Below are 13,241 nucleotides of genomic sequence, written 5' to 3' on the forward strand. Positions count from 1 at the left end.
TCACGTCTCTTGCATTTAATCAAGAAGCAGAACATAAGAGGGCCCAAATATGAGACATTCCACAATGACTCAGTAGGTCTTTTTTATTTCTCAGCCCGTAACACTTCTCATGCATTTCCTCCATTGGTTATTCCCTGTATTTATGTTTGGATAAATTACTATCTATGAATGTTTGACTATTTGCTTGTCTGCATATCTACTGATTCACACAGTCGCACATACCTCTCAGCATTACCAAAGTGACATCACTGTCCACCACTGAGGAGCTTTTAAGAAGCCCTGAGCCTTTGGGAATCCATATTGCTAGGGGCCAGCATCCTCTGGAAAAACATCTGGGAGAATCTCAACAATAAACCAGTGATTTACATCAATTAGATAATCCCAACAGGACAAATTCTGGGTCAAGCGCCCGCCTGCCCTCCTACGCTCCCTGTCAGGCTCAGGTGAGTAGGATAGTCTGTTGGCAAGTAACGGGTTAGTGTCTGTCTCCCCGCTACACCTCCTTGCCTCATCCCTTCACCCCCCCTTATCTCCTGGGGCTATATATTGGAGGTCGCGACTCGTCTGCATCTTAGGCATCACTCGCAGACATACAAACCCACCCCACTTTGATCGACAGCGAAAAACGAAGACCAGAACATAGAGATGAGGTCCCTGTTGAAGTTTGTGGTGATTCTTTTCTGCGTCGAGAGGGGACAAGGCCACTTGCTGAGATCGCTGATTGGTAAGTGAAGACTCAAGTGACGGTTGGAACCGATGACTTTTCGCTTTGAGAATATGAAAATGAAAGTAAATATAGTTGTAAGTGGGTTTATCAGTTGTATAAATGACTTTGTCTTTTCCAGATCTGAAACGACAGACAGCATCTGCACACATTTCTCCAGATGAGGACAAAAGGAGCAGTTATTCAGCTGTGGAAAACAGCCACATGGAAGCTTCTGGAGTCGGACCATCTTTGAATCCCATCGTACCGATCCCAGTTCGATCACGCCGCTCAGCTCTGGACTCCCAGTGCGGCCTCCACTCCATCCTGCTGCAGGTTCGGGACCTGGGGCTGGGCTACGACTCAGATGAGACTATTTTATTCAAGTATTGCAGCGGCACGTGTCCCCGTGTGCGCTCCAACCACGACCTCACCCTCACCAACCTGCTGCTCACTGGACTTCTCCCCAGCCCAGTGCTCGGGGAGCTGTGGCACAATGCACCGTGCTGCAGGCCCACCCACCACGAGGACGTGGCCTTTCTTGATAACTCGCACCGATGGCACAAGGTGGAAAAGCTGTCAGCTGCCGGCTGCAGCTGCGTGGGCTAGATGGCTGAGAGTAAACGGGTACTGTAAAAGGGGGACATGAACTTGGCGAACCTTCTCTTGTAATCTCTGTAAATGAATGAACTTTTGTTCTTTCGTGGTGTGCAGTTAATGAAGCGGAAATCAGTTCTTATGAAATGAGAAACTCAATAAGCTGAAAATAAGCTGTTTTCTTTATGACTTCTGGGTGAAAATATCAAAACTACTTAAATGTTTGATTGCAGTTGCTGTTCTCATTGACTCAGTTTTAATGGCATGTCCGCTAATAATATGTGTTTATGGGGCATTAGAAGTTATCTGTTCAAAAGTGCATTGATCGTTTTTTGTCTTTTAATGAAAGCTTTACTATTTTATTATTGCTAACTGATTTTTGTTGTAAATATTTTCTGATCTAAAAGGGTAAACTAAGCTTACGTGTCAACGCAATTCTTCAACAACAACGTGACCATTTTGTAAATACACTCATATGTATTTATTTAAACTCTTTGGTGCGATGTTGGGGTTGAATAACAGAACTGACATGTACAAAGCTGCGTAGACACGCCCAGTGGTTCGACAATCACTGCGGATTGCAGTGGACAGTTTTTTGTATGTAAGATAAAATGTATGTATGTAAGATAAGTTATTTATTTATTTGATACTTTTTTGTCATTCTCATTATATTTATTTTACAATTACAAATTACATTGCAAATCTACGATGTCCACAATCTCTGATAAAAATAAACTCTTGCTGACCACATCTGTATTTATGGGAGTTTTCTTAGTTGAAAAAGACACATGCAGTAAATGCGTTTGTGTAATTTACACAATGTTTATTATTGAAGGATTTTATATATAAAAAAAAGAATGGCACAAATACAAAAATCACTCATTTTGCAAGCTTGTCTGTTTAACTTGTGGATTTGAAGTGGATTCACAATCACAATGTTTATGTCTGTGAACCAAAGCCAAGTATTTTTCTTTCTTTACTTTTTGCCTCTATATGAGTTGGCTGGTTTGTTAAGGATTCACTTGTCTTCTCGTCAGACTGATTACAAATTAAGAATTTAGTTTACTGATGTAACTCAGCTTCAAACAAAAACAACTCTAATACTTGGAACTTTTTAAGAATCAAACAGTTTCTTTTTAAGATTTTATTCAAGCTGAACCTTTTTCACTTTATTTATTTTTGAGTGGAACACAGAATAAAATTAAATGGAGGAACATTTCTATTTAGCTCTGATAAAAAGCTTGGTTTCTCAGGCATGTCCATTATCACTGGGTGCACACCTAATCCCATTTGATTAGTATGCCAGAGAACAGGTTCTCCTGGTAAGACTCACATAACAAACACTGGTAAGACTCACATAACAAACACTATAGTGATAACTCCATCACCAAACCCAGTGTTTCCAGGCACAACATCTGGCTGTGGGAGGAACAGGTTTGTGCGCTTCTCTAAGGTCCGTAAGATAGACTGTATGTACAGACAGCAGGTTCTTGTTTTCACCCTCTACGTGGCTATCACATCCTCCTCCATCTCCTCTTGCTCTGCGCCCCACACTTGGACACGCCCCTCCATAGCTGTGAGGAGACGGGTCTCTGTAGGGTGGAAGGACAGGGACTGGACAACTGCTTTCCCCACCGGCAGCTTCAACGACAAAGACCCCTGAAAGTAAAACAAGCAAAAATGTTAGTTTGGATGCTAGACTGTATGCTTTTAGTAAAGAATTTTTGTGTGGGTTTGACAAATAACCTCCACTATTCATTATTTTGTCACAAAAAATCACACAGGTTCTACATGATAATGATCTGCTGGGGGTTTGCACTGAGAACGCTCTATTTCCACCCACTGTGGTTCTGACTAACTCTTGCATTTCACCTATTATTTGAACAAGACATGCAATGTTTTTCATGTATTAGACGTTTCTGAAGACGACATTTTCAGACCATTGGTTGCCATCATTTTCTGTGAAAATCCAAAAGATGTGTTTCTTATTCAGTACTTCAGTGCTTCAATCCATCCCTGTGCTCTCATTTCCAAAAGTGGGCAACATTTTGGTGGCAATCAGATTAGCAAATTAGCTGAGATTAGCCAGCCTGCTGCTAAATTTATAATCCCAAAATATATCTGCATTAGCAGTAAGGCTAAAATAAGACACTTGAATGACCAAGTGGGAACTTAACCATCAGTGGAAATGCACAGTCAGGATTAGCAAGGCTAGTTGTGCATATTAAATCCACCTCTACGCAGTCTTTTTCCAGTAAAAAGTTAGTATACCAGCTAAAAAAATATTGTTTTTGAGCCTTTAAACTCACAGAGCTGATCTGGTAACTTAGCGGGCTATTTTGAAATTCAATTCATCAGCTAATGCTATAAGCTAACCATCACTAGATTTGTGTAGCAAAGCTAGTTTACACTCTGGATCTTGCCTGCTTAAGATATCATTTATAAAATGATACATGTGTCTGGAAATGCTACTTGATTATCTTCCCTGGTTACTACACCTAACTGTGATACTAACAAATGATTACAGATGTAAAACCACATTGATGCAAAAGTGACTGACAGAATGCAGATGTTGTTCACTTCATTTAATAACAGTTGTTTTCTGCAGAGGCCCTTTAAGTACCCTTTGAAAATCAAATTCATAGTTACCTCCACCAGGTCCCAACAGTAAACGTGTCCGTCCTCTGAGCAGCTCAGGACGTGCGTGTCTTTACTGGACAGGCAGCAATCCAATTTGTAGCCCTTCATCTTGTGTCCGGTATACCTATAAAAACAAGTATATGATAAAAACACGAGTTAAAAAACGTATTTACATCAGTAAACCGTACCATTTAGAATCTTGTAATGATTCACTATAATTTAACTGCGCTCTGTGGTAAATTTCTAAATTTCATTTTATGTCATTTGGACCTGAGGTTATGTTAAATGTTGAGGTATCTCGAGTGATGTCATTCGGACATTATTCAAGAGCACAACCAACGGTCGCGAGGGACAAATGTATGTTCTCTGACAAGCTGATGGGTGGTTCCTGGCTGCTGCGCGAAACTTGTTGCAAAGAAAATATTGCAACCAGTCAGCTTGTCAGGGAACAAGTTTTCAGATTTCAGTTAGTAACAAAAAGGTAACAAAAAAACAATACTTCTTGTATTGCTTTTACTTTATGAAGCCATAGTGGCAGCACATCACACTGTAAGTGAAAACAATCAGCACTCACTCTCCCAGCATTTCACCGGTGCTCTTGTCTAGAAGTCTGAGTGTTGAATCCAAGCTGGAGCTCAGGGTGCACTGACCATCTTGACTGAAACACACACAGGTAATAGGACCTGGAACGCAAGGATAAAAACACTTCAGTGGTTTTATATTTTCAGTGAAACTGTTTTGCTACAAAAATCAGTTTAAAACAGTAATATCTGCTGAGATTAAACTTTAGAGTTAGATTACTAACTGCTGATGAAGTCAACATGTAGCTGTCCCATTCTCAGGTCGTAGCGCCTCACTCTGCCGTCCACCGACCTAAAACACAAGATCATTATTATTATAAGCTGCCATAGCAAAAATGAACAAAACAGTTGAATAAACGAATCAAATCTCTGTTTTTAAATTGTGAAACTTTTAACATGCAGGTTGTTTTTTTTTTTTCAACTATGTCTGAAGTGCTGACCCGGTGAGCAGCTCGTGTTGTGCCACCTTGAGGCTGCTGATGCCGTCCCGAGCTTCGTCTAGAACCTGGATTGGCTCATATCTTCTGGATCTGGTGTCCCAGCACCGAACCGTCCCGTCTATGGACCCTGAATGACGAGAATACATAAAAATGAAATGCAGTAAATACAAATGTAATAGTTTACACATTTGCTAGGCAAATACGAGAAATACTAAAAAGAGTTCCATTAAAGCATGGAAACTTTGAGAATTTACAGATAACTGACTTTGACATAAAGCAGACACCGGTTAAAACATCCACATTCCATAAATAATTTAATGTCATTATGACTCACCAGACAATATGACTGTTGCCTCCTCATTAAACTGCACGCAGTTAACTTTCTGCAAAGGAAAATTTGAAAAGGAGACAGACAGTAAATATTACATAAAACAAGTACACAGGCACAAACAACAGTGCAGCCGCCATGAAAACATGCAGATGTTTTTCAAATGAAATACCACGATGCCCAAAGTGAAACAGAGCTAAAAAGAGAAGGACCCACCCCGGCATGACCCCTGAGTTTGCGTGTGACCTGGCCAGTGGCAACGTCCCACAGAATCACCGTCTTATCTGAGCTACATGAGCAAATCTGGCTGTTGTCATAGGACCTGTGCAAAGAGCCAACGAGAAAAGGTCATTCATTTATATTACTTCTGATCCTATATTCCTGAGACTAAAACCCTGTGGACAACCCAATGGTAATTCTCTCACCCATCTGCATCCAAAACCTCATATCCATGACCACTGTACGTCTTCAACAAGGTGCCTCGGCTCGTACTCCACAGTTTTAAAGACTTGTCACTGCCACAAGACAGCAGGTAGTTCCCATCAACTTAAAAGACATGGCACAGAGACAAGCTGATATAAGTGGATAACTCAGAACTGAGGAATAGAGCTTACATACTTTGAACTAATGAAATAAAGAACATATTTTATTGAGTTGACCTGAACTTGTAATATTTTATTATGCATATATACATTACAACCAGATTTAGCAATTGAGTCTGTTCAGTCTGTTCAGCCAGCAGCTGAACAGACTGAACAGATAATTTTGGTGGGGCTTTTTCTTACTGTTGAAGCGAACAGCCCTGACAGCTCCTTGCTGACAGTCTATGGTCCTGAGAAGATGTTGAGGAATTTGAGGAGCCTGAGGTCTGGGCTGAGGAAATGCCATCACTTAACCTCTGTTTAAAACACACACATACACACAAACATTTTAGCTACCCACATTAACATCTCCTTCTAAAATGAAAGTCAGAAGCAAGACAGAATACATGTGTATGAATGGGAGAGAGGCGGGTGTTATGGTGATGATGCAAAGAGTAGTAGTGGCACTGCAACACTGGGGGAGATTAGAATTAGATTAGATCAGAGAGACAGCTCAGGTCGAGCAGTTTGGAGACAAAGTCAAAGAGCCAAAGCTGAGGTGGTTTAGACCATAGTATTGAACAAAGGATGTGGAGGTGCCACGTGTGAGGGAAAAGACGAAGACCACAGAGAAGACAAACTGATGATATGAAGGACATGCTGTGGCGATCCCAAACTGTTAAATTCTTCTGAAAGTAGTAGTGTGCTGTAGATTTAAGACAAGAGGTTTACACGGCTACAAAAATTTAAGCTGGTTACGAGTATGATATTACGGAGTATATGATATTCATACAGAAAGGACAGGTTTTTTATTAGCTTTCACAAAAGCACTACATACCAACAGAAGTATTTAAACTATTTAAGTTACATCACGGATACATTTTGTCAATTTCTCCTTATTCCATGGATGACTTAAAAGACCTCTTGACTAAAAGCAGTCAATTTTATTTACTTCTATGTAACTTATTTCGCTCACTTACTTTTACTAAGACACAGTTTCAGGGACGTGTCATGTTTGCATTCTTGATTAAAAGCAACGTTTCTGCTCAGTTTGTAGCTACAACCGGCTCCTTTAAATCATTTCTTCCATGTTTGTAGCACAGACACGCAATGCATCATGGGAACACTTACTCCCGTCAAAATAAAAGCTCAAATAGCATTTACCGCTTTGATATTGGCCTATGGATTGGGTTAAGCTTTTATTGTTAAATACACCGGAAACGACTCTCTCTGTCGACGCTTTTCCTGAAGTGGCTGGTCAGCTGTCTGTCGGTTTTCGGTGTTTAAACTTATTTTCATTTGCTTACAGTAGGAACACCTTGAAACATACTATGTCATCCAACAATATGGCAGACCCGAGGAGGCAAAATAAAATCTTAAGGTGGGCGTTTAAATCAGTAAACAAGTTTCTACGTTATAGAATAGAGCTAACAGCTAGCTAACCTATATCATTTATAATGAGTGAAGCCTGAAAGGATTAACTGGGCGAATTAGCTGTGGGACTTAATATATACTGCTCTTGGTTGTTTAATTTTTTCCATGACACAAAATCGTCGTGACTAACCCAACCTGTTCCCATTTTGGTTTAACCGTTATTTACCATTGTGATTGTCAATGGGTCTCTTTTGAGTTAGCTGTCAGTCAGTAGCAGTTTTCATAAAGATGTACAATGGTTAACTAAGAGGTTGTTGTAGGGAAAATGTTAACAGCTGCAAATCAAAAACAACCAGTACCAATAAATTAGGCAATAACTTGTAAAATGTGTGTTTATTTATATAAACTTAAGACCAGAGATTTTAACAGTGACCAAGAAACAGTAAGTTTCCCTTTTAGTTGTCTTTGGTTAAAATACGTTTGTGTTGTGACAGGTACAAACCTCCCAGCACAGAGACCAACCCGACACTGGAGGACCCCACGCCTGACTACATGAACCTGCTCGGCATGATCTTCAGCATGTGTGGACTTATGCTCAAGGTGACCTACACACACACACAGCCCTCCTCACACCAAAACTCTGACTTCCATCTCCTTTGTTCTCTGCATGTTTGTGTGTCCACATAAACATGTGTTGCCCAGGAAGGATAGACCTTAGTCCCATTCATTCCATTTAGAAGATTAAAAGTAAACCTGCCTTTTTAGATGAAAGGATGAACAGCAGCTATTGACGTGACCACAAAGGACACGATGAGTGGGGGGGGAAAAAGACGATAGAGCTGAAGTCATTCATTCAAGGTCCAAGGAGAACATTTTTATAACTGACTTTCTTTCAATCACCAACGGGTCATTTTTACTCATTTTTGATTCAAGTCAAAAATTTTAGAAAGAGCATCTTAAATTTTAGGCAAATGCTGGGAATTATTGCATTTGGTGTTTTTAAAGATGGTGTACAAACAGTGGCAACACCTAAAAATGTACTCTCTTGCTGTTTTCACATTTGCACTTAAGCTCTGAACTTTTGTACACATTACTCAAAGGATCCCTGTGTGAGAATGCAGCTTTCTGAATCAGTTGGAGCAGGCCTTAAACACACTTTACTCTCTTCCAGCTCCTCAGTATATAAAACCTGTGGTCTTATTTTGAGCCCATGTGATTCATGTTCTTTCTGTTCCATTCTCTACTCAATACTGTAACTAAGGATTTAGTGATTTAGAGGCTTGTTTGAAAACAGATTTCAGGACCACCCTTGGCTTCAGACTAGATTTTTCCTGGAATGCTGTTATCCTATTTGGACCTCTGTCCAAATGGGATAACAGATGCTCAACACAGCATAACCCCCACACGGGTTATGCTGTGTTAAGCATCTCTGTATGCTTTCTGTGATACGAGCACTTCCAGACCACATAATTGTTCCTCATGTACTTCATGTACCAGTTAAGAGCAATTTAGGAGCTGTGCTGTTAGATGCCCCTCTATTTCTTTAGCATATTTCAGCCTTGCAACTTTTTCACCTTTTTTTTTTTTTTAAAAGGTGAAAAAGCTAATAAGCTCGTCAGAACATAAAGACAGTCTAAAGCTGACTCATGTGTTTGTGTTTCAGCTTAAGTGGTGCGCATGGATTGCAGTCTACTGCTCGTTCATCAGCTTTGCAAACTCCCGAAGCTCAGAAGACACCAAACAGATGATGAGCAGCTTCATGTGAGTGTACCATCCCATCTGTGGATGCACTATAAACACACTACGCAATGCATGTGTGGCAGTCCTTCGTAGATTGTTTAATATTTATCGATTTTGAAGGCATTTGATATAAAAGTAAAATTTTTTGGCTCGAACTGGAACAAACTTAAACTATTTTTGTTAGTTCTTAGTTATAATGGCAAGTAAAATGAACAAATGTTTAGATTATAGGAGAGGATTTTGCATTTTTGAAATTGGAGTTTAGACCTATTGTCTTGCTGCAACTGCAAGTCCAGACAAGCCAGCTTTAATGTCCAAAAGCTTTTAAATGTGTGACCTGTGATGGACTGAGCAGTGAAGGAAACTTAGGCACAGGTTAAAGTCCAAAAAAATGATTTTTTTTATTTAACCCAAAAAACGTAATTGGTTAACTCATGCAAAAAGAATCAAAATCTTGGGCCCATAAAAGAGGTCAAAATAACAAAACTCTACTCAAAGTTGACAACACAACTGATAACTCAAACAAACTGACCTAACTTAACGAGACAAAGGGGAAACTTAAATAGTGGCTGATCAGCCCACAAAAACAGGAGAAGGGGTAAAAACACACAAAACCTAACAAAACCAAACATAATGAACTCCAATCCCCCCCCTGGTCCTGAGTTATGGCGTGAACCAATTTGTAGTCTTCCTTTAAAGCTCGGTCCGCCCCTTTTCCACCTCTTGGCTCCTTAATCAAGGGACTGGAACAGCTGCAACTAAGGTAACTCAGAAAACAAAAAGTTAATCATACATAACAGTGTAAACTAAAATGTGCGCACTTATTTTAGAATGCAGTATTATGTGGATATGTGAATTAACTCTAAACCAAAACCAGTTATTTATTGTCCTGTAAATTAATTCCTATATTTAAAGAAAGAAATGTGAATGCAATGTTACTAATAAGCCTCTACACTAACATGGTGGGTATTACCACTGTGTGGCTGTAAGTGCAGCCGTCACAGACCCCTCTAGGTGGTATGTTCGCCTATAAAAGAGCACTACAGTAGGGCACCTGTCCAGGCTTCACAGACAGATTTGCAATGAGGAAAACCTTGTCCATTGTCTGAATGACGTCGTATTAAAAATGAACCTAATGCACTCAAAGATTAGTAATGCAAAATGTTTGGCTCGGCAAATAATGTCGGACGACGAGTTAAAGGCACCAGCCTTGTGTGTGTAGAAGCTGGTTCAAGGCCAAATTTAGGACACTGGTATCCTTGTGTTATTAAACAACGGAAAGTGGCTATGCAGGATAAATGGACAGTGGAGAGCAAATATGACATTGAGGTTATCAGATGAAAATGGTCCCACATTTGTGGGTGAATTTATGCCATAGAAGCTTCAAAAGGTTCAGGCACAAATTCTACTCTTAGCTGTGCTCAACTGCAGTATTTCATAATACCCAAAGTATTCAGCAAAATAATACAATTAAAAGCAACAAGGAGTGTGTTTTTGTTTTGTAAGCAGTGTAACAATGAGTCATTTTAAAGAGCTCCCCTTTGCAGAAAAAGGTGCTACAAAGCAAAATTTTAACATGCCTTTAAAAACCCAAATTTCACAGTTTTCATGATGGTTTGAGCCCATTTTCTGTGCTGTCTTCAGGCTGTCCATCTCAGCAGTTGTGATGTCCTACCTCCAGAACCCACAGCCAATGTCACCGCCATGGTAACCAAGGGCCAATCTCAGGAGAGAGCAGAAGTTAATTGTGGATGCAGGAGTGGGTGACGGCACATCTGACTGAATCCCCCGGCCATCTATGAGCATAAACAGAGACGAAGAAGAGCATAATGTAATAGAGAGAAAACAGACGAGCAGGAGAGGTAGACAGCAAGGACAGCTCTACGTCAAGATAGAAAGATAAAATATCTTGGACTTCTGTTATATCTTGGGTTGGTAAATATCTTGGTTTCTCTGTTTTTTCTGTTTATAACCTTTTCTAAGTCTTTTGCTTGTTCATGAACTGATGTTGTCAATAAAGTTGTACGGTTTTAAAAGGATCTGCTGGCTTTTATTACTCTGGAGGAAAAGTGTTAAGGATTTGCTTATATGACATTTAAATTGTTTACTTGGCCTTAAATAAATATTTTAACATCTCATTTTTGTGACGCTCGGGTACATTTGACAGGTCACAAAATAAATAACAGACTTTGACACCTCCTATCAAGTTAATCTCTCCCCTATTTACAGTTTGGTTTATTCCACAAAGCTTCACCATCATAGTGAATTACACTAAGTCCTACTGAATCCTCCTGCGAATACTTGGATGTTACTGTATGTCAGTGTTTTGATGCGTGCTTAATTAACCAGGTATGCAAATCCCAGAAAGTTAATTCTGTACGTTTGGATGTAGAGTTTCCAGTGGGAGATACAAACGCTTCACCCAAAACTAAATCTGTCTGAACAGAGTCAACATTCTTGGATCTGCATGTCTCTCACCCTTTCCACAACTGCTAACCGCATCTGCTTTAAACTTGTCAGGTACACAAGTGTTTGTTTGCATGCCTTTCTGAACTCTCAGCCCTCTTAACCAAAAGTCTAACCATCATCAATAAGTTCTAAAACCCATCCTTAAGCTGTTGTTGGTCCCCAGATACTTCAAGGAATCCACCATCACTCCTGTCTCCAAGAAACCGGTGGATTCATGTCTTAAGGACTACCATCCTGCACCAGACAACACGAAGAACATGTCTGCTCTTCCATCCCTGACATGTTGGACCCTCTTCAATTTGCCTTACCAAAAAAACAGACCCATCAACCATGCCATCGTGTTGGCAATATACACTGTGCTCACCCATCTGAACAAGGGGAATACGTATATAAGAATGCTCTTCACTGATTACAGCTCTGCATTCATCACCATCATTGCTCTGAAATTGCTTCCAAACATCAGAGGTGTTAAGGTTGAAAGGGTCAGCAACTTCAAGTTCCTTGACATGAACACTACCAGGGGTCTCTCCTGGAACCTTTACAGACACTGTGGTCAGAAAAGCATGTCGTTGTTTAAACTTTCTAAGGAGGCTTAGGAAGTTTGGTATGAACCCCCAATATTTCCTCAACCTTCTACAGGAGCACTATCGAGAGCCTGTTGAAGGCCTGTGTGACAGGTTGGTATGGGAGTTGATTTGCCAACAGTCAGAAATCACTGCAGAGTGGTGCAGGTGGCAGACAACATCACTGGCAAGTGATGTAGCCATTACGGGCATTTATCTCCAGCCGAGTGAGCGTGAGGCCCACAGCATTATCAAGTATCATAGTCACCCAACACATAAGGACTTTTTAAAATTTTATTTTTCTATGCTTTTTTCATGGTTTTTAAACTTACATTGCTATTTATCTGGTGACATTTTTAGATGCTGAGTGACTTGTTTTGTCTTGTCATACACATTTCATTATAATGTTGACCCAATGTTAACTTACATAGGACAAATAAAAATGAAACTGAAAATAGTAAGGTAGATTACTACATTTTAGCACTCATACAATTATATTAAAAACTGGAATTCATGGAACAGTTATATTCCTCCCACCAGCAAATGCATTTGCACCCAAGTCTTATGTAATATACACGTACAGACGTGTGTGACCAAAGAAGTATGCTCACAATTCTCTTTATGAGGTATGGTGTTGAACAATTACCAAAAAATGTGGTAATGGTATTAAGGCTGCATTCATTTTTTAAATTATTGCCAAAAATACATTTTCTGAAGGTGGTGAAAGTGATCTTGATTTTTGAACTATTGGACCATAAAATTCTAATCAGTCCTTCATAAACTGGAAAAAAACTCCCCCGAGCCTCTCAAGACCTATCACATTACTATTAATAAGGCAGACAACCCAAAGGTATTCTCCTGCATATATATGCAGGAGAATATATATGTGTTCGTTTGTTACCTTGGTTATGTTCTTGACAGCATTTGCTTCCATGTCATTCTATCTGTAAATATCATAGCTTGAAATCTTTTGAAGGAATTCTGATCAAGCTTTGTAGGGCTGTGGAGTCAGGTCATGTTAACAATTCATTAAGATTTTGATGATTTATTGGTCAAAAATGGACAAACAGCCTTATAATTCAGAATGTAGATTCTTGTGTGGTGTGTCAACATATAAAAGTACCATATAAAGATTTAAAATATCATGTCACAACTGACCTTTGACCTCTCCATCTATGTCCGTAGATTTATCTGAATCTCAAACTGATAATAATGCTATATAGAG

General features: G+C 39.7%; 3 protein-coding genes across 3 annotated transcripts; 2 read left to right on the forward strand and 1 right to left on the reverse strand.

Moving 5' to 3' along the window:
- Positions 1-497: 497 nt before the first annotated feature.
- LOC143419134 (persephin) lies at positions 498-1,538 on the forward strand. The gene is made up of 2 exons (XM_076885450.1): positions 498-724; positions 846-1,538. Exons 1-2 carry the CDS (start codon positions 646-648, stop codon positions 1,310-1,312), a joined length of 546 nt encoding a protein of 181 aa, XP_076741565.1. The 5' UTR covers positions 498-645; the 3' UTR covers positions 1,313-1,538.
- A 560-nt stretch (positions 1,539-2,098) lies between these two features.
- Positions 2,099-6,998, reverse strand: wdr83 (WD repeat domain containing 83). Its single transcript, XM_004574430.4, has 10 exons — positions 6,851-6,998; positions 6,075-6,187; positions 5,715-5,835; positions 5,506-5,611; positions 5,296-5,344; positions 4,962-5,088; positions 4,746-4,813; positions 4,515-4,623; positions 3,950-4,064; positions 2,099-2,959 (listed from the first exon to the last, which is right to left on the reverse strand). The coding sequence occupies exons 2-10, from the start codon at positions 6,175-6,177 to the stop codon at positions 2,804-2,806; spliced, it is 954 nt and encodes a 317-aa protein (XP_004574487.1). The 5' UTR covers positions 6,178-6,187; positions 6,851-6,998; the 3' UTR covers positions 2,099-2,803.
- A 79-nt stretch (positions 6,999-7,077) lies between these two features.
- Positions 7,078-11,023, forward strand: wdr83os (WD repeat domain 83 opposite strand). Its single transcript, XM_004574432.3, has 4 exons — positions 7,078-7,251; positions 7,739-7,844; positions 8,908-9,005; positions 10,629-11,023. The coding sequence occupies exons 1-4, from the start codon at positions 7,202-7,204 to the stop codon at positions 10,693-10,695; spliced, it is 321 nt and encodes a 106-aa protein (XP_004574489.1). The 5' UTR covers positions 7,078-7,201; the 3' UTR covers positions 10,696-11,023.
- Positions 11,024-13,241: the final 2,218 nt, after the last annotated feature.

Source organism: Maylandia zebra, linkage group LG6 (genome assembly GCF_041146795.1).
Source record: "Maylandia zebra isolate NMK-2024a linkage group LG6, Mzebra_GT3a, whole genome shotgun sequence".
Classification (NCBI taxonomy): domain Eukaryota; kingdom Metazoa; phylum Chordata; class Actinopteri; order Cichliformes; family Cichlidae; genus Maylandia; species Maylandia zebra.